The sequence below is a fragment of the Siphateles boraxobius genome, unplaced genomic scaffold, assembly GCF_051911475.1.
Source record: "Siphateles boraxobius isolate OS27281-9 unplaced genomic scaffold, OSU_SipBor_1 77, whole genome shotgun sequence".
In the NCBI taxonomy this organism is placed as follows: domain Eukaryota; kingdom Metazoa; phylum Chordata; class Actinopteri; order Cypriniformes; family Leuciscidae; genus Siphateles; species Siphateles boraxobius.
Window position 1 is genome coordinate 13,164,143 of NW_027509205.1, and position 20,549 is coordinate 13,184,691.

Below are 20,549 nucleotides of genomic sequence, written 5' to 3' on the forward strand. Positions count from 1 at the left end.
ATATTTGTCTCCTGTCCTCATATAATAATGCAAAAAACTATGATCCACACTTTTAGAAATTGAAATGATGCATTTATTCATTTAATTTGTCTTGCATGTGATCCTGTGAACATTGCATATTAAGAAGTTTAGACTTTAATTTTACATTAAATGGTTGCAGAGACTACTAGATATAGTTTATGTATCAGAATACAAACATAATGCTTTGCTTTTTGTGTTCTCCAAACTAGTTTTAAAACTGGAAACTGATTCATACGTCAAAACAACTTGGACCCTCTGGTCTTTGCTGCATGATGATGGATTATAGTTCACATTCCATACTTTAACCTTTAAAAAATTAAAAATAAATCTGATTTCTAAGGTGAAATGTTTTGGGTCATGATATAGACGATATAAAGGGTCGATTTAAAAATGGTGAGTTATTCAATTAGTCAATTCTACATCGCTTGACAGTGCACATCAGACCATTTTATAATTACATTTAAATGTATATTTTATAACTGATTACACAACTATAGACTATACCTTTTATACTTTTAAAAAGCAAAAATGCAAACACAAGCCCTAAAAACAGAACGACTTTTATCTTGAAATTTTCAAAAACTTTACTACAGAGATTGTTGGACAATAACATTTTTTAAACGTGCCTTTGTATCTTCACACAATTAGACATTTGTTACAAATCCATACACCAGAATATTTAGATTTTCACTTTTCATAGTAAATATAAACTGAAACTAGATGGTATATAACACACACAAAACAAGTGAGACTACACTGCATTTATGATTTAGTAAATTGTTAGCCACTGGTCTTGTCTTAATTTGAAAAAATCACTCCACAAATAACATGAAACATAGATTAATCAATTAGTTTTCACTCTGTTTCTTGTTTCCGTGTTGAAGCATCCTAGACCATGAATCCAGACTTCAAACTTTGGTGGATCCAAATGAGACTTAATTTCCCCTCATAGATGAATAAAACTAACTTGGCAGAAAAAAAGAGTGGCGCAATTCTATGAGAAAGATCACCAGGATAATATGAAAGTGAGTAACTAAAGAGCCATGGACTCTTAAAGTGACAGTGATAGGTAGCTGTGAGTAGTCTATTACAGACTATGCACAGAAAGCAGAGGTCTACTTCTCTCTGTAATAAAGAAGATACATCTTGAGAGGCTCCGGCAAAGGCAGGCTGAGGATTCTCTCCCTTAAGAGGTTTACTGGAGTCTCTATCACCAAAACACTGCCCTCCTTCCTCCTCCCATTCTCTTCTTTATCCTCTAGTTGCTCACAAGCCCTACTGCAGTCTTCATCTTCATCCTCATTGTCTGTGGATGACTGGTTGTTGTTGTTGTCCATGGGTCCGGGAATTAAGCGACTCATGAACAAATAACTATTGGTCAGAAGAGGGGTGTCACGGTGCTCACGTTTCTGTTTAAAGTGATTTCTTCGCTTCAATCCAATTCTCTGGGGTAGTGGCAAGGATCCAGACCCAGATATCTTTAGAATGTGACGGATGGTGATGCGGGCCAAATCCTGAAGACTTCGCACCTCGAACATGGCAGCTGCGTTTTATTTTATTTTATTTTTTTACTTAATTTATACACATACACAATTCTTACTCTAAATACACTAACGTTCAAAAGATTAGGTACAATTTTTATGGTTTTAAAAGTCTCATGCTCACCAAGGCTGCATTATATGATTAAAAATACAGTAAAAACATCAATATTGTGAAACATTTGAACAATTTAAAATGACTGTAAAAATAACTTCTATATTAATATATTTTAAAATGTAATTTATTGCTGTGGTGACAGCTGAATTTTCAGCATGCATCACTCCAGTCATTCTTCAGTGTCACATGATCCTTCAGAAATCATGTTGAAAACATGATATTTTTGTGGAACAATTTTTCTGTATACTTTGATGAATAGAAAGTTCAAAAGAATAGCATTTACATTAAATATGTTTTTTTACTGTCACTTTTGATCAATTTAATGCATTCCTTGCTGAATTAAAGTATTTCTAATAGTGTACAACAAAAAATATATATTAGGATAAAAAAAATCTAATATAGTTTTAATTGTTTTAAACATTAAGTGTACACAAAATACAGCAGGTTACTTACGTAGGGACACTGCTCTTGGTTTGCCATTTTCCCTGTGTTTAGGGAGCACAAGTGGTGCGAAGGACACAGCAATAATCTTTCTTGTTTCCCATGTGTTATATCCTGTCCGAGTTATTTTTGTGAGCTAGAGCAAATGAGAAAACCATATACATTTCACACATGTATCTCCTGGATTACATGAGACCAGATCCATTGTAAGATTGCATTATTCACCTTTTCTTCCAGTGGCAGTACTAAGATTCCCCCAACCTTCAACAACTTCTTCATGTAGTCTTCATGTTCCCTCTGGACCCCTGCGCCACAATAAACTCTGTCATAATGCCTACTTTCTGGAGGAATTTCCAGACAGTTGCCCACTACAAAGGAGGGCTCACAGAACTCAAACCTAGACCAAAAGATTAGACATGTCAATCACCATTCCATCATTTTGCACGCTAGACTTTCAACAAGGGAATACAGTTTATTTTTAACCCAAAAGTGAAAACCCAAAAGTTACTCCACCTGTCAAAACTATCATTCGTCTTGATGAAGAAGTCCAGCTTCTGATAAGCATATTCTATAACATCTTCATGCAATTCAACACCATGATTCACACCAAATGGCCCTAAATATATGACACAGAATAAAGTGATCACTTAACAGGTATTATATTTAGCAGAAAATTTACTTTTGGGTGGATTATAAATGGATTATATAATCCACCCAAAAATGACAATTTGCCATCATTTACTCACCCTCATGTTGTTTCAAACCTGTATGACTTTATTTCTTTTCTGGAACACAAAAGAAATATTTGGAAGAATGTTAGAAACCAAACCTTTTTGCTTACCATTGACTTCCGTTGTATGGACAAAAAATACAATGGAAGTCAATTGGAAGCGAAACTATCTTCTTTCTTCTTTTCCCAGAAGAAAGAAAGTCATACAGGTTTGGAACGATACAAGGATGAGTAAATGATGACAGCATTTTAATTTTTTGGGTGGACTATCCCCTTGAATCAGCTAAAATAAGCAGAACAAACTCAAATCAGTCAAATTCTCTATTAACCTACCCAGTATAAGTCCCACCATGGTGCTGAGGTAGCCTGTGCCACTGCCTAGGTTGAGAAAAGACAGGCCAGGCTGCAGGTATAAAGCCTCCATCACCTCAGAGTAGATACAGGGTGCAGAAAGGTGGATGTTGCCGTGTCTCCAGGCCAAATCCTTGTAGGCACTGTCGCGGAATTCTTCCAGATAGTAGTCAGCACGATCAATGGCTCTGAAGGCATGCTCGACCAGATCAGATCGGATGTATTGGGCTTCTTTCAGGTTGTCAATCAACTCGTCATTGTCCTCCCCAGCACTGACCGCACCTCCCATTTTGGCTCTTTGTTTGAGGCTAAACAGACAAGAAGAAAAATAAAGACATGTAAGCATAACCAAAGAAAAAACACAAGAAACATACTTCCTGTTGATAATAAAAAGATTAATTGATCAACAACCACCTTCCTCTGTTTCTTGCATCAGTCTATAACAGTGATTCACAACTGGTTTTGCTTGAGGACAGTGGTGCCCCAGCACAGTACCACAAATGATTAACACACAAAAGTAAACAAAAATATCCTTAAAAACAAACACTGAAATATATTAGGTAACACTATTTTACAGTGTCCTTATTCCATGTTACATGTAGTTACTGTAGTAATAACTATAAATTTTGCATAATTACATGCAACTAACCCTAAACCAAACCCTTATCCTAACCCTCTAGTAAGTACAGCTAGTCAATTACTATTATTCAGTACTTAAATATATAATTACACTGTAACACAGACACCTTAAAATAAAGTGTAACCAAATATTAATATTACCATGATATCAACAGACCCAGTAATAAGCAAAATAATTAACATGACATTATTTAAAAAATGTACAATTTAGTTATTCAGCTACCGTTTAAAAATTAAAAATGAGTGTTTTCGAAAGATATATCTTATGCTCACCAAGGCTGCATTAATATGATCCCAAAATACAGCAGCCATTACTTCAGTCTTCAGTGTTTCATTCATTCTTCAGGAAAACAGCTGTACTGTTTTGTGTTTTTTAACAGAATTTTCAAAAGAACAGCGTTTATTTGAAATAGGAATCTTTTGTAAAATTATAAATGACTTCACTGTCACTTGTGAACAATTTAATGCACCTTAACTGAATAAAAATCTTTATTAAAAATCCCAATTGATCCCAGAGTAATTTTAGTTAAACATCTCTTGAATTTTGATGTTACCATTCTGTTGGCAGCCAATAATTGATTGCATAAAACAAATTATGGTTGACACAATGTGGTTATAGCCTATTATGGTTACTAGTTAGTTAGTTAGTTAGTTAGTTAGTTAGTTAGTTAGTTAGTTAGTTAGTTAGTTAGTTACAGAAAAGACAACAATTTGGATTGTGACCCACTTGTTGAGAAGAATGACTGTTTTACAAGATGAAAGACTGTACACTTATATATCTGAGCAATGGCTTTCACTATTGTTCGACAAACAAATTTCCCAAATTCATTTGGTAATTTTTCTGAACACTATGTTCACAAGTTAAAACATTTCTGAAACTTTTTGCTTAAGAAGACACTCATATTACGTTAGGTGTTCAAATCATTTTTGAGGCCACTGTACATGGTTCGGACCCAACAAAACAGCATTTTGTCCAGTTAACGGATGAGGGCGCTGGGCTACACTGTCGGAAAGTTAAAGCTTCCCCAGAGACGCTGTGTAGAAACTGCAGATGTGAGGAAGGTTCCCACCAATCACCGCGCGCTCAAATGCAGCTGCGCCATTCGATAACAAACCCATATTGTGCTGTGTTTTTGTTGAACATCCGGGTAGTTTCTCAAAATAGAGTTAAATATGAAAACACACATAGCTATGGCCGTTATTTTTAATCACGTCCTGCCGTTCATTCTGAATGCGAGACTACAGGTTATGCTCAGTGAAAATATAATAAGAGTTTATTATTCTATTAGCAAGCCAGAAACATACCATATAACAGCGAGCACGACTCATATAATGCGCTTACCTGCAAAAAGTAGTCAAAAATGAAGACAAAGGAAAGGAGAAATGGGGATGGACTGGATTTTGGGGAGAAACTCGTCACCGGAAACACCCCGACGACTTTACAGTCGACCGAGCTGAACCGTCTGACACTGAGACACGTATCCTGGCTATGGTCCGGTGATGATGTCCATTCGAGTTGATTCAAGTTAATATTCTCCTGTTGTTTCTATAGTCTCGGTTTCTCCCCATAGACGTTCACGGCAAGCTGCGCTGGATGTAAACATTGGCCAGCTGACTCCGTGACGTCAAGCGCACAAACAGAAATATGGGCCATAGAGCACATGGATCCTGCACTACATTATTTTATGACATATTCATTAACACAATAGTGTCTGGTATTGATAAGGATTGGAGAAACCAGGATTATTTGACAATAATTAAAAAAAAAAATTTTTTTTACACTTTTTAATTCTCAGTAGTTTTATGTTCTCTTTCATTTCTGGCCACATAAAGCCAATTATGTTTAATACCTGTGCCTGTATTGACACCGTCGTTGCACAGGAGAAAAGATTTTCGACCAGTAGCAGGGCATGTTGTCACACCATGGGTTAAGTTGCCACAAAGGAGCCTGCCATTAAACAGTAACATGCAGTAAAATAAATGTATAACATTTAAAAGAAGTGACCACTCTAGTCTCCTGTAAAAGTTTACCATTTTAAATGAACGAATCTATATCTAAATGTTGTTTTAGCATTTTAAGTTAATATTTGCCTTGAATATCATCAATATTTTTTTAAAATATTTGGCTAAATATTAATCTTGTCAAAATACAAAGACATCCTTTATGCTTGCAAATTATGTACTTTATGTGAAGAGAAATCCTGACTGAATCACTGTCTATCCAGCAGATGTCAGCCAAGTACCCTACTGAGAGAGTGTTTGGTTTGTCTTCATCTTTGGTCAGATAAATGTCAGAAAATTCAAAGTTAATGGCACTGATCAGTATCTTACAAAATATCATTGTTGGACTAAAGGCAAACACAAGCCTGGTTATAATAAATCAAGAAAAACGATCAGTGTTAAATATGACATACTCTCTGTTGTAGGTGATAGAATTCCCATTTATTTTATCAACAACATGGGCAAAGACTATCCATATGCAGCAACCACTAACACAGAGACATTTACAAAATAAATATGCAACAAGATCTCCATTCAATTTGTTCTTAAATACTAAATAAATAACAATAAATACATCATATCTGTTCAACCCACTTCACTCTGGAGGGTGTCAAAATACTTTTATGGAAAACAGAACTCATTAAATAAATGAGAATTTTAAAAAAACAATATAAAAAGTGTTAGGTAGAAAATATTTGCACTTAAAAAAGAGATTATAAATCTCTGTCTTTAAAATAAATAGGAAGGTTTATAAAACAATTTGCTGTCGATATTCTTAAAATATTGCCTCTTTCACAGCTCAGAGGGCAACGTCTCTCCTCTTAATAACTGCTAAAAGCTGTGTATAGAATTTTGCTTTGTAAAATAAATTAAGTCCATAAATAGACACTGATTAATAAATAAACAAAATAAACATTAACATGAATAAATAATAAATTAAACTTACATTTCAAGGACCCAATTTAAATAGCCATAATAATAATAATAATTACAATAATAACATGACAATGGAACTACAAACTATTCATGGAAGTGCAATATCTATGTTCTCAAATACGATAAATATTACTGAATGGAACAGGAGCCCATTTACACCAAATATGAGACAACATTATCATACAGGGATCAAATGTAGCAGTGCTGCATACTAATCTTATTTTGTCGAGGGAGGTCATTAACCGTGAATTCACCTTCGGACGTTACACATAAAGCACTCTGTTACACATACACACATAGACTCACCCCCACAGACACACGACAATCTCACGACTTATTGTTCATGGCAACCTCCATGCACTGAGGGAAGTAAGAAAGGCAGATCAGTGTCGGTGAGAGTTGCTCTAGAAAACAGTAACAAATGGTTTGCTCCAAAAATACCCCAAAAGAAGAAGAGCCATCTTGGTTTAAGAGGCAAAGGATCTTGTATCTCATCAAAATTGCTAAGCAGCATAATTTGGAATTTGGTCCTATTCTCTTGACTTCCACGGGTCTTGTGACGTTCCTCGTTTTCAGAGGGCGCCACATACAAAACCTGAATGTCCTTAAACAGTATTTTTATGTAGTTGGTCTGGTTATTCAACCCACAGTGTCTTACAGCTGCGGCTCCCCTGCTCACACCTCAATGCCTTTGACGGCCTGGTTGATCGACTCGAGTAGGGCTCGGTTCTCAGGGTTCTGATAGCACTCCTTATCGGTGAACATGTGGGTCAGCGTATCCACGTATGTGTCAAAATTCTGCTCAGTGATGGGCTCTTGCTGTGGTAAACAAAAGATTGTGGTTTGTTAAAAGCAAGCTAGAAAAAAGGGTACACTAGTTGTGTTTGATGGGCATAGTCATAAAAGGTAAAAGATAGCAAGTAGACTGACCATCTGTGGTAGACGGATGTTGGCAAGGCTGCGGATAAGAGTCTGGCTCAAGCCTGACAGTTCCATGAACAGAGCCTCATTCTTCTCCTCTATGAGCTTATTCTCTTCCTCCATGCTCTTGAGGTTCTTCTCCATGGATGAGATCTAAGAATAGAAATGCATGGATAAACAGCAGCTCCAAGATCATGCTTTCTAATATTGTATTTGATGTATTGTAAATATTATCATTATACTGCGCTCTCAAAGAATGCATCTTATGGAAAGAAGTCCCCAAAAATTCTACTTTCAATTATGGAATTTTCAGTGATGAACAACAAGGAGTATTTATCCTTAAAAGGTCTCAAAAATGCTTGTTTGTCTAGCCTTTACATTTGGTTATCAGTGAAGGGCCAAATTCAATATGCTCAGATTACATTAAAATCGTAATAATAAAGACATTTGTCTTTTTTAGAGTTTCTGGGACATGTAGTCTACTGTTCAAAAGTTTGGGGTCATAACCATTTTTCATTTTTAATGAAATTTATATTTTGTTCAGCAAGGATGTAATAACTGATAAAAAAATTACAATAAAGATTTTACTTCTTTTATTATTATTATATTTTAAATGCTGTCCTTTTGAACTTCCTATTCATCAGAAATCTATCACGTTTTCACAAAAATATCACACACCGAGGACTGGAGTAATGGCTAAAATAAAATAAAAAATAGCAGAAAATTCGTTGCAATAAGTTACGTTTTAATATTAAAATAGAAAACAGTAAAATAGAATAGTAGTGTATATACGTATTTGCTAAATGTAGACCTGTGTATGAAGGTTGGCCATATCTGCTTCCATTTCAGTGTTTGACTCATTCAGCTCATTGATCTCTTTGTTCAGCTGTTTGATGTCTTCATCATTGTCAAGAACTGAAGGGATAGAAAAGCAATGCATATGTTAATAAAGAGCGCAAAATGAACAAACTGGGGAGGAAAGAAGAGAAGCAGATGATATTTGATCTTACCATCACTTGCCCTGAATTTCTTGCTGATGTAGTCATCTCCTGGGAACCTGGCTCTCTTCTTGTTAGCTGAAGCTCTAGGGCAACCTGATAGACTGGAAACACATCATGATCATGAGATATGAAACTACACTTATTGTCTTGGATTACACTGTCCTTCAATAACCCCATGAAGTCAAAAATAGGCATTTCTAATATTTCAAAACATATTAGTTATCTAAATTGACATTCATATAAATTGTTTTAGTTATATTTCTATTATAGAAAAATATATAATCTCTGTATGGAAACATTCGCTGAGCTTGTCCTATATATGAACTAATACTGGTTATTTAATATTATATGCTAATATTGATCTGTAAATTTCACTAGGCGTCATCTGTACCTGCGATGAGTGAGAAAGCTGCCGTTGGCATGCCCTGATCCATCACATCCTGGCGTGGGGCAGGTCGGGCCCTCAGCCTTGAAGGCCTTCCAGGAGAATGGTGTACCATTTAACATGCCCTCCTTCTGGCGGCGTGCTGCCAGCGGGCACCCGTAGGCACTGCGGTGGGTGGCGTATTTCCCACTGATATGCCCCAGACTGTCGCAACCTGGCACCGGGCACCTATAGAGAGGTAAGTGATGAACTGGCAGTCAGTTTTGGCTTTCTTAAATAATACCGGCTGTGCTCAGCAAAAAAAAAAAAAAAGTTTAGTACAACAAACTAAGTTGGGATTTTTTCATTAAAAAAAAAAACATACCTTAGGAGCTCTGAATCTTCCTTGTCATCCTTTGTTGGGGTGATTTTGATTCCTCCCTTCTTGGCACGTGGACATCCAGACAGACTGCAACAGAGAAAATGTAAATGTTATTATGTTTCCACATATGAAGTTTGATATTTTCAAAGCTTGACAGTGAATCCAAAAGTGCATCCTGTAATATTGTTAATTAACACACCTTCTATGGGAAGCATAGTTTCCAGTGATGTGTCCTGATCCATCACAACCTGGAGTAGGACATCTGGAGGTCGCCAAGAGAAAGTGAAATACATTAGCATGAACAGCACTGCTTTAGATAGATGAAATGTTCTAAATGAACATTTGGGCTTCAGCCTGGATGTCTCAGTTGGTTTGATGCGTCTCTAGGACACAGTCCAAGAAAATTCTGTTTTTGACCATTGAAAATGTAATGTTATTGCTGGTTCAAAGAGTGCAAGAATAGCCAGCAAAGGGGACAGTAAACAGTGTGTGGCAGAAACAGAGGTGTTTAGTAGAGTCAAAAAAGCAGTAATCAGTAAAGTATGGTGAAGATTCATTAGAGGAAAAATTAGAGCACAGACATACTTGAGTTCAGCACTGTGGGCAGCCATGAGGGTCCGAAGACTTTTATCAGCAAGGGGACAACCAGAGAGACTGAAGAGCAGTAGAAAAACACCAGAATAGAGAATAGAGGGAAGAAGATTTCATTGAAGATGGAAGATATACGTATATACTGTAGTATAATATACTTTAATATTGCTCTGTAATCTATGTCTGTATTACAAATGGATTATTTGGTAAAATACATAAATGTAAATTAACCTAAATATACTGTAGGTTATACAGTATACAAAAAGACTGAGTAAATCTTGGCTAATATGGAAAAAATTGTATTTATGATCAAATAAAACCCATAGTACATGCTAAATGCATTAAAGTGACATATAGCATTTGTTTGCAGTCACTAACACAGATTTATGCTATAGAGAGCAGGAGCTGGTAGGGTTCAGAGAAAAATAGATAAAGAAAAAAGAAAACATGAATGCGGCTGGTCAGACTAAAAAATACTGTGCCATAGCTTCTGGCATACCTGCGGTGAGATGCATAGTTCCCAGTTATATGTCCACTACCATCACAACCTGGAGTGGGACATCTGGACAGAGGTGAAGAGAGCATTAAATCTCTGTAGAATCATTCCAGTTAAGTGATTTATTAAACAAGTATTTTTTTTAGCTTTGCAGATGTAGATGTGTTTTGTGTGTGTGTGTGTGTGTGTGTGTGTGTGTGTGTGTGTGTGTGTGTGTGTGTGTGTGTGTGTGTGTGTGTGTGTGTGTGTGTGTGTGTGTGTGTGTGTGTGTGTGTGTGAGTTGCAGCAGACACTTACAGCAAGACCTCTTTCTTGCAATCCTTGGGCTGGAATTTGACTTTGAAGCTGGAGGTTGTGACCTCACCAGGGTACTTCCTGTCTTCCATGCTTTCCTGAGTGGCATCATCATCATCATCTCCATCAGAGGAGGCATATGAGTGTGTGCTGTACTCCACCTGAGTACAAAGGCACATCAAACTAAATATATATATATATATATACACATTACAAAATGTTGTAAGATTCAACTATGAAGTGAGAATGTGTGAATATATCTTCCTCAAATTGATAGATATTTACCTCCTCTGGTTCCTCCTCTTTCTGTCGGTTTGACTTGGTGTAATCCAGAGGCCCCTCCCACTCCTCTTGTTTGTAGGTGTGGCTGGAGTGGGGTGAAGTGACGCCATGATGTTGAGAAGATGATGACGAGGATGAAGATGGGTCTGGTGACCTGACTCCTTCCCTCTTGGGTTTCTTCATGCTGAGGTCCAGAGTGCCATTCTCATCCACCTCAATGTCCATGTCCTAGATTGTAGAAAAAATGCATTTGAATATAGTGTATATAATGCGGATGTTAAGCAACCCAAATTTTCTCTAGACTGAATGACAGATCCAGATAGAGAGGAAGAAACTCACTTTGCTCGTCTGATCTGGCTGTTGAGTGCTGAGGTTTTCGGGTCTCTCCCAACAGCGAGTGGACAGGTTGAGAATGGCAGTGGCAGCCATGTGTGCGGCTTCGGCATCATGGGTATAATCGTACCCACTGGAGGTGGAAGAGGAGCTGCTTTTGGTGTAGCCCCCAGACAGGCTGTGGCTTGGGGATGAGGCTTTAGGGAATGGTTTGGCTGTTAATTATAATATGCTTTTCAAATTGCTATCAATAGTTAATTATCTGTTGATATCTATTGTATAGGTTCCTTAATCATTATTTTAAAAGGAATGAGGGATGTGCTTACGTTTGAAGGCTTTAGGTGAGGTTTCGCTGGTGGGCATCTTGGGGGCAAGTAGGCGCTTGCCAAATACCTGTACATCGAAGCTTGCATAGTCAAAGGACACCTTGGAATACTTCTCTAGCTCCTTGGCCAGGTTGGCCCGAGGAGTGGCCGGCATGGCATTGGGCCTGTAGCTACCGTACTGAGGGATCTCCAGCTGTTTCACAAAACACATCGGCCTGTAGGGAAAAGAGTGTTTAGCCACAGTTTACCCATTAAGCTCTTTTGCCTGTAAAAGAGGAGGAAAACACACACCTTAGAACTCTGTCAGAGTTTGAGCCTCCGGTGACTGGATCACTGACAGAGGTCTGCGGCTGTGACTGCTTTTCGAGGCTTTTTTGTTTCCCTGCAGCAGCAATAGGGCAGCCAGAGAGACTAAAAATGTGCAAAATGTAAGAAAAACACATGGTTTTTGGATAACATTTGAAACTGAGGCCTCCAAAGGTTAAAATATTGACGGTGCAGTACCTGCGATGTGTGTTGCGGTTGCTGTTCACATGTCCCTGTCCGGTGCATCCAGGTGTTGGACACTTCAGTACGTTCTCATGCATTGCCAAGACTAGTGCCAAAAAAGACACATTAGTATACAGTGAATATATATATATATATATATATATATATATATATATATATATATATATATATATATATATATATATATATATGCTACCATTTAAATGTTTTTTTAAAGAAATTAAAATTTCTATTAAGCAAGGACACATTAAATTAATCAAAAGTGACAGTAAATATATTATACCATATCAGCATATTGAAATATTTTCTTGAGGATCATGTGACTGAAGGCTGGAGTATTGGAGTATTTACATTTTAAAATGTATTTAAATAGAAAGCAGTAGTTTTAAATTTTAATAATATACCACAATATATAGTTATAGTTATATATATATAGTTACAAATCTTTTTTTTTTACAATCCAATAAATGCAGCCTTGCTTAGTATAAAATACTTCTTTCAAAAATATATTTAACTAAAACATATTGTGGTTCTAATGCAAGACTATCCTTACTCTCAGGAGGGATTCTGTCCTTGTGTGGGCACCCAGAAAGGCTCCGGTGGTGTGGGTATAATCCAGTCACATGACCGGTCCCATCACATCCTGGAGTAGGGCACTTTATTTCCTTCTTCTCTGATCTAGAACCTTCTGTGTCCAAGAGTGAAGAGACCAAAACAAATGAAACTCCACACCCACACACACTGTAACTGCATGTTATCTAAAAGTTACAAGTAAAGTAGGCTGAAATAAGTATTTCCTGTCACCTTTGCCATAGTATGCTCTACGAGCTGTGATGTCCATGGCCTTACTCATCCTCTCCTCCGGGCTGTAGTAGTGCTGCTGCTCAGGAGAGCAGCTCTCTTCAGAACTGTGACCGTTTTGTTCAGCTTTCAGTGCAATGGCCTGTTCCAGAAGTCCCAGGTTCCCCCGTGTCATGTCGTACGTCTCTGAGTCATCTGTGACCTCTGACCTCTGTGACATGCTGTCTAACTCGTCATCGTCTACTTCATCGGCCTCCTCTTCTTCTCCGTCATCTTCCTCTTCTTCATCTTCCTCTCCCTCTGAACCCAGCTCGATGACTACAGTGGGTGAGTCTTTATCTGAAACGTCATCTCTCTCGTCATCCTCCTCCTCCTCCTCATCTTCACCAACAGGGTGGTCTAGATTTATGTTGCTGTGTGTTATCACATCTAATTCCTGAGCTGAAGCAGCGGGGACAGGGGCGATTAGGGAGGAAGGCTCTACCTGGGATTGTTCCTCCTCCTCATCTCCTTCCTCATCATCATCATCATCTTCACTATCCTTCTCGGTCTCCACAGTCTCTTTGGTCTGGATTTTGCCAAAATCTCCACTGAAGTACTGGTGGTCCGAGTTGTTCTTCTGGCTCAGACATTGTGTTTCCTCTTCTCCCTCTTCCTCGTCGTCGTCTTCCTGTTGTTCTTCAACTGTTGTCACAGGCTCATCGGTCTCTTTCAGTTGCTGGCTCACTCGCTCCTCTTCCGTAATCTCTTCTGCTTCCTCCTCTATCTCTTCTTCTCGAGCTTGAATCTCTTCGGCGACCTGTAGCTCCTCCTCTGTCTCGGTTTCCATGGTGATTTGTTGGATGGGCGTGACCTCAATATTGGCTTCCTCCTTCTCAAATTCGATCTCTGGCACTGGACTTGATTTTTCTCGGACAGGCGTCTTTTTCTCATCTGAATCCATTTGTGAACTTTCTTCTAAGGGAATGACAAAAAGGACGATTATGAACTAAAGGAATTTTGATGTTGCTTGACCAGTTTGGTGAAAATTGTTGAACTAATAAGCTTTAACACATAAAGACTAGGTTTGTACATTCACTGCATGTTAGATAACCATGAATATAATTCAAAATGCAGTAATTAATAGTTAATTTACCCACCTGTCATTGCTTCTGATGTAGATGTCTTTTCTTTCACCTCCATCTCTTTATCAACAGTGTCCTCTTCAGACTCCACTTCCTCATCTTTTACTTCTGTTTCACTGTTTGTGTCACTGTCTGCATTGAACCCATCATCCATGGCCAGTTTTAGGGGGTTAGGTTTCTTTTTGGGGGCTGGCTGATTCTCCTCGACCTCCTGGAGTTTTCTTTTCTTAGCCAATGGGCAGCCCAATGCACTGGAAAGGATGAAAAGTTTCGGTAAAAACTCAGATTCTCCACTTATTTTTGTTTTTTGGTATTGGCAGTTATAAGAGACAGAATTCTTACTACTAACCTTCTGTGTCGTGCATACTTTCCGCTGACATGGCCGAGGCCGTCGCATCCTGGTGTAGGGCAGCTGCAAAACAAGAGTTTCCATTAGCTGTATTCGTTTTACTAAACTGTGGTCTTTCTAAACATGATGAGTAACACTACATAAGCATAAAAGCTCATTATCTCACCTGTACTCTTGTCCAACAAGCTCAAGAGGAACTGATATAAGGAGAGAGATAAAAGCTCTGTCAGTCACTAAATTCACTAAAATGGACAAAAACAGATTATTTTTTTCGAGTTTTTAATAGGCTCTTACCTCTGATTCCTTTTGAGCGTGTCCTTGTCCGCTTCTCATCTGCGTCTTGGCTCATCTGAAGCACAAGCGCATGGGTGGTTACAAGATTATTAAGTGTGAAGTATTTATTATGTCTTCCACTCTCCATATCTCTAATGCGTCTCTAAAATCATATAAAATGTATAATTTCACTGTCCTCTGGCTTTCAAATGACATATTTGACATCTATACCTTTCAGGGTGTGATTTTTATCCTCAGATCTGAGCAGTTCTGATTTCACAGACACCAGAGTAGCCCCCAATCATCTTAAATGCTTTTTAAAGAGCTCAATCAATAATACACATCCAATAAGTTCTTTCAATTGCACATCCCTACCAATCCTTGGTGCAAGCGAAGTGAAATAAAAGTAAGAAATGGGGCCCTCCCGGTGTGAGAAAGATGTCAGAGCTTCAGAAAGGGAAATACAATGAAATGAAGCTATTCTGATAGACAGACAGACACACACACACACACACACACATAATGTCTCACTTTGAGTCTCCTACTCCTCTTGTTCTCACAGCTGCTAACTCTGTCCCCTTGTGTCCACCTCTGGCTCAGCAGCTGCCCTCTGTACTCATTCTCTGTAGGATAGAATGGATAAGACAACAATTTCAGCCTGACATGTCCAAATATTTTACATAATGAAATGAGCAAAAAAAATTAAAAAAAATCAACTCATTAAAAGTCACACTAAGCAAATGTTGACAGTGGATTCTCAGTAGTGAAACATAATAAAGTATTACTTTTTATATAAGAGATATTTTATAAATAATAGGCTATTAGTTTGAAATATGCAACTAAAACGTCAAGAAAACGCATATTTATGCTTTGTGAGCAGCTGAGCTTCTAAGATCAGAAAGTAAACAAATCTTTGTCTGTAATGCCGCATCGTAATTTTCTATGGGATGATTATCAAAGATGAACACCCCTAATCCAGAAGCAAACATTGAATATCCCCTAGAGGACACATGCACTTTGGCCACTGAAGAGCTTTCAGCAGTCCATCATGGTCTGACAGAATCTGCGTGCCTTCATGGCTCTGGTGTTGATTATTCATCCTGGGTGACAAGAGATGCGGCCGTGACCCAGCTGTTTTTATCAGGGTGTCATTACACGTGGTCTGATTACGTTTTAAGCAGCACCTGGTGCTCAACCACGTCACACACATAACAGGGGAGGGAATTCCCTTGAGAACCACAACAATTGTGGCACTTGCCACAAATGATGCAATACGCAATTAAAACTCACTGTCCTGTGTCTGTTCGCAGGGATATAGGTTAAATCGATTTTATTGCAGTTGCTGAAAACTGTATATTAAAGTAAGATAAACACAAAAGGGGAGGAACATACAAATACTCCTGAAAATGAATTTATAACTATATTTGGAGTTATATAATTGATGTTCTTCAAAATTATGCTTTCATTTTTTATTTTAAAGTTTGGAACTTCCAAAGACATTAATGTGGAAAATCTGCATGCTGCCATGTTATTTATAGACATCAATTCTGAGTTTTTATACATTAGGAGTTTCAGGCATCCCTTTTCAAAAAAAAAGAAATTCTCAAACATTATGCCCAATCTCTCAAATGATGGAGAGGATACAAAAACAGTGTTTAACTCCCATATAATAGGCCAATGCGTCAATGGAATGGACCAATGGGAGGCCATGTTAGCAACAAATTGCTCTTACGTTTTAGCATAGACTAATATTAGTTTTTTTTTTGTCGCATCAGGCACTTGGCTTCGAAAAAGCACCATGATGATGCTGCGCATAACCTCTTCTAGCACACCACGCCTTTCAATTACTATCAGCCAAACCCTCCGCCTTTATAACACTGTCACTTTCATCGAGGAGAAACAATATTAAGCAGAACATGTTTACAAGACCGGTCTCCACTTGACTCTATTATCAAAGCAATAACGGTTAAAGTCCTACCTACAGAGGTTCTAAAGCAAGCATAAGCAATGAATAAACAGTCATTTAAATGTAAAACTCAAAGAAAAGGCGACAATCTAATAAATTAATAGTGTATTATGTAGGCCTAGCCTGAAATAAACAGATGGTTCGCTCGCATTGTTTTGTTTCTCGTAAATAACGTACGCATACAAGACAAAACATATGCTGCTTGTGCTTATGGGTTTCTAAGTCTATTTGTCCACTCCCATAAAATACATTGCATTTATATGCTACATGTAGGCTATCTCTGACTTAGTATAAATAAACAAACTTAGTATAAATAAACAAACTTCCGATAAATACTCGGCTTGAATTTAAACTTCCACGTTTCCGATTCGCAGGTAAATACTGTTTCAAAACAAGCACAACACTTACATTGTATGCTAATATGACAGCATGAATATTGTGTTATAGATACGTTAGAGGCCCTTTTAAGCTCTTGGGTTTCTTGAAAATAAACCCGCTATGTAACTTGCAATTCAATTATTCACAGATATTGTAGAATCGTCCTTTTATATAACATAACTGTGACTTCTTGTACCCACGACAAAAATGTAAACACGATGGAATGGCACTTCTTCTTTAAGAGATTACAAGTCCGACGTCCATTTGGCTTTAATAGTAACGGAAATCCAAACCAGCAAACCTTTCCAAACACTGAATTTTTCATCCACATCAGCATCCGAATTAGTAAACAAACAAAAAAATACCATAAGCAAACGTCGTTTTTTTCAAGGAGAGGCGAGCGGCCTCTTGCTCTTTGTAGGCTGTGTGTGTGTTAACTTCAGTGTTGTACACCTCCCCTTCAGAATGAGTCTCGCGCCGCTACCGTTAAAATCCTCTAATAATTCGCTCAGGACCGGTCGGAAACCTCTTCATGTTGTAAGCAAGTGGCATATATCCATTAATCGACAGGTAATGTGAGCACAAATGCTGCCAAAATCATTTCTCCACACGCTTTGTCGAACGATACTGCCTTACCTTTCGTTCACAGGCCCATTGTTCACCCCTCCTCTATCTATCCTGCGCCGTGACATCATCATCATCATAGTAAATCATGTACAACACAAGATGGAGAGTGGGCCGCTATTGACCCCCCACCCACTCTATATGAAACATTCACGCGCAAAAAGAAAGTCGTTTGACATTTCACCTACAACCTAGACTAATTTGAGTTATTTTTGAAAGAATATCCTACATTTAGTCGCATGGGTTCAGCTGAAAGTTCAGCACCGAGAACAGCGCTGCTTCAGTACCATGGACAAGAGCGCTATGCTTGGCAGGTGCCTAGTTTGAAGAAAATAACGATTAATGTACATATTGTTACATTAAAATAAGTTACATCACATTTGTCAAATAATTTAAACATCAAATGGGTTTTGTAAGGCTATTGTATGATTGTCGTAGGCTATTCAGTAGGCTATTAACACATTTCACGGGAGAATGGAGAGAGTGTAATTTTTAAAACTAAAAAAACATAAGTCTTCAATGTGGATCTATTTTTTTTTTCTGGCGTAGTGACACATTTGCCTTGCTTAAAAATCGTTTAGAACTAATTTTCTTTAATGGTTTTCCAGAAGCCTAACAACGTGACCTAGTTTTGTGGAATATGATCGAATTAACTTCATCTGTCCAACTTGAACTGTTAAATTATTGTGATCTCTGATGAGGTTGCCCCACTATCAAAAAAATAGTCAAATAAACATGAAGATTTCAGTTTTAATTGATGGCTTAACTTTGTTAAAGTAAAATCAAAGAGTTGTAAAAGTTATTTTAAATGTTTAAAAAAATACTTTTCTTTATCTTTAATGAAAATCAGAAATACGTTCATTGCATTTTTTGGGACACAGTGAATTTCTTTACTAGTATACTGAGCCTTACTAATTTCTGAAAACTCTTAACAAATCGAACAAAGATGTTAACATAATTATTGTTACAGTTTCCAACCAAACACCTTGAAATTGGTAAATTGTATTAATGGTAAAATATTAATGTCAAACTATAAAAAGCCTAGCATACTAATATATATATATATATATATATATATATATATATATATATATATATATATATATATATATATATATATTAAATTATAGGTTATTATCGCATGTGGAAAGAGGAGAAACTTAAAGAAAAAATGCATTCGCTCTAAATTAGAGTGAAGGAGAAGGGGGAACTCTTTACCAAACTTCAACAACAACAAAAAGTTTCGTAGCCTATCATGTATGAAGTTAGCAGAAGCCTTTGAGAGTTTGCATATTTAATAAGACCGAAGTTCTTCGGTTACCAGCTGGAACTTTGCGTACCCCTCATCCTAAAGTTTCATACAGATGGATAGCCCAGAATACAATTAAAGCCACAGTCTGTTCCCACTGGCCAGACACTGTGTATAAATATTACATAGGATGCCAGCTGAGCGAATGAGAAGCACAACCCCCCGAAATCCCCCCAAAGCCAGATGGACTGATCCCTCCCAAATACAAAAGTTTTAATACGGCAGAAGTCAGACAGCCTCTGAGTTTAAAGCGCAACTCCCTCTGGGAGACAAAAGTTGCCTTTGTTTAAAAACTGTCTGGGCAGGGATTTTGCTTCGCATTATTTTAAAGATACAAAAATCCGGGATCTCAATACTATGGGTTCGTCAATAGAAGATTATTTTTAAAAAGTTAAAACGTAATCCATGTCTATTCAGTCAAGATTTTATAGTAGCCTAATACTTAAAATGAAAGTAAACAAAGAAGGGGGAAATGTGCCTGTAGGTGCAGGTTTAAATTCTCGTAGCAGATTACACAAAAAACATACAAACGTATCATTCGAGTTTTTATCACAATATTGAACTTACTGTGAATTTTTGTAAGAAAAAAGTTATAAGCAAACCACAATACAAAATACACAGACTATCAACAAAATCACAGCGAACCAGACTATAACTAAGTTTGAAAATATTTGATTAAAAAGAGAAATTCTTCACTCACCGAGAAAAGATTTACACAACTTCATCCTTGCGGTTATTTCTTCGCCTTCGACACCGCAAAACTAGTCAACTTCATTAGAGAAAGTTACTTTAAACAAAACTTACAGACAGATGTGGGCGGTCTTATTTCGTGTAAGTTTGCGTCCACCAATCAGCGGCGGTCGGGAAGAGTTTGTTCCTCTCGACGAGCCAATGAGGGCGCGCCTCACTGCCTGTGTCCCACACAATGACCTCTGAAAATGAAAACAAAAGCTTGTCTTGTACGCCTTGAGTCATGTGTCAGACTTTTTTTAAATGAAAATCTCTCGGTAAAACTTTTTTCTGAGTGAGTAGAATTTTCTCAGAAAATACATAAACACATTTAAACAGGGTATTATCTGAAGCTATTTTTCTTTCTTTAGAAGAGACAAATTTTGTTTCATTGTCTGCCACTAGCCTTCTTTTTTTACTACGTGTCTCAAACTGGTCGGCTATGATATTTCTAGATGAAAAACTGCATGTGGAAAAAAAACATTTTTGTGGATGTTCAGATTAACATCATTATCCTAAATTATAAACAAGATAGAAAATTGTATATTCTTACTTAAAAATAGTTTCCCCTGTAAATCTTATTTTACACATAAAGTTTTACATAGTATATTCTAACATCAGATTTCATTACTGTGATTTCTGTTTGTTAAACTAAACACCTAAGAACAATCACTAAATTTAATAATTATTATAATCTATTTTTATATAGCACCTTTCATGA

The 20,549-nt window shown here is 37.3% G+C and overlaps 2 protein-coding genes across 15 annotated transcripts; both read right to left on the bottom strand.

The window, feature by feature from the left end:
* Positions 1–50: 50 nt before the first annotated feature.
* On the bottom strand, positions 51–5,534 carry pcmtd2a (protein-L-isoaspartate (D-aspartate) O-methyltransferase domain containing 2a). The gene is made up of 6 exons (XM_077218466.1): positions 5,181–5,534; positions 3,182–3,507; positions 2,632–2,734; positions 2,344–2,515; positions 2,131–2,254; positions 51–1,564 (listed from the first exon to the last, which is right to left on the bottom strand). The coding sequence occupies exons 2-6, from the start codon at positions 3,486–3,488 to the stop codon at positions 1,137–1,139; spliced, it is 1,134 nt and encodes a 377-aa protein (XP_077074581.1). The 5' UTR covers positions 3,489–3,507; positions 5,181–5,534; the 3' UTR covers positions 51–1,136.
* Positions 5,535–6,261: 727 nt separating this feature from the next.
* myt1a (myelin transcription factor 1a) lies at positions 6,262–19,929 on the bottom strand. 14 transcript variants are annotated; one of them, XM_077218970.1, is made up of 23 exons: positions 19,800–19,929; positions 15,354–15,445; positions 14,844–14,898; positions 14,716–14,746; positions 14,550–14,612; positions 14,216–14,451; positions 13,080–14,030; positions 12,829–12,963; positions 12,270–12,360; positions 12,057–12,176; positions 11,766–11,980; positions 11,446–11,636; positions 11,110–11,334; positions 10,828–10,985; positions 10,534–10,596; positions 10,029–10,097; positions 9,643–9,705; positions 9,447–9,530; positions 9,089–9,310; positions 8,707–8,798; positions 8,508–8,611; positions 7,706–7,849; positions 6,262–7,594 (listed from the first exon to the last, which is right to left on the bottom strand). In XM_077218970.1, the coding sequence occupies exons 1-23, from the start codon at positions 19,822–19,824 to the stop codon at positions 7,451–7,453; spliced, it is 3,573 nt and encodes a 1,190-aa protein (XP_077075085.1). In that variant the 5' UTR covers positions 19,825–19,929; the 3' UTR covers positions 6,262–7,450. The 14 variants fall into 14 exon arrangements, with proteins under 14 accessions (XP_077075085.1, XP_077075086.1, XP_077075084.1 ...); XM_077218971.1 differs by having other exon boundaries at positions 12,829–12,960; positions 13,080–14,033; XM_077218969.1 differs by having other exon boundaries at positions 13,080–14,033.
* Between the last annotated feature and the right edge of the window lie 620 nt (positions 19,930–20,549).

What these genes read in the sequence shown, in the direction of transcription:
- myt1a (XM_077218968.1), bottom strand. Translation starts at nt 19,824, where the DNA reads ATGAAGTTGTGTAAATCTTTTCTCG. An exon ending in ACGCTCAAAAGGAATCAGAG is followed by an intron (nt 14,747 to 14,843) that starts GTAAGAGCCTAT and finishes TCCTTATATCAG; the next exon opens with TTCCTCTTGAGCTTGTTGGA. An exon ending in GAAGATTCAGAGCTCCTAAG is followed by an intron (nt 9,311 to 9,446) that starts GTATGTTTTTTT and finishes ACCTCTCTATAG; the next exon opens with GTGCCCGGTGCCAGGTTGCG.
- pcmtd2a (XM_077218466.1), bottom strand. Translation starts at nt 3,488, where the DNA reads ATGGGAGGTGCGGTCAGTGCTGGGGAGGACAATGACGAGTTGATTGAC. An exon ending in ACGAATGATAGTTTTGACAG is followed by an intron (nt 2,516 to 2,631) that starts GTGGAGTAACTT and finishes CTTTTGGTCTAG; the next exon opens with GTTTGAGTTCTGTGAGCCCT. An exon ending in ACCAAGAGCAGTGTCCCTAC is followed by an intron (nt 1,565 to 2,130) that starts GTAAGTAACCTG and finishes AATAAAACGCAG; the next exon opens with CTGCCATGTTCGAGGTGCGA.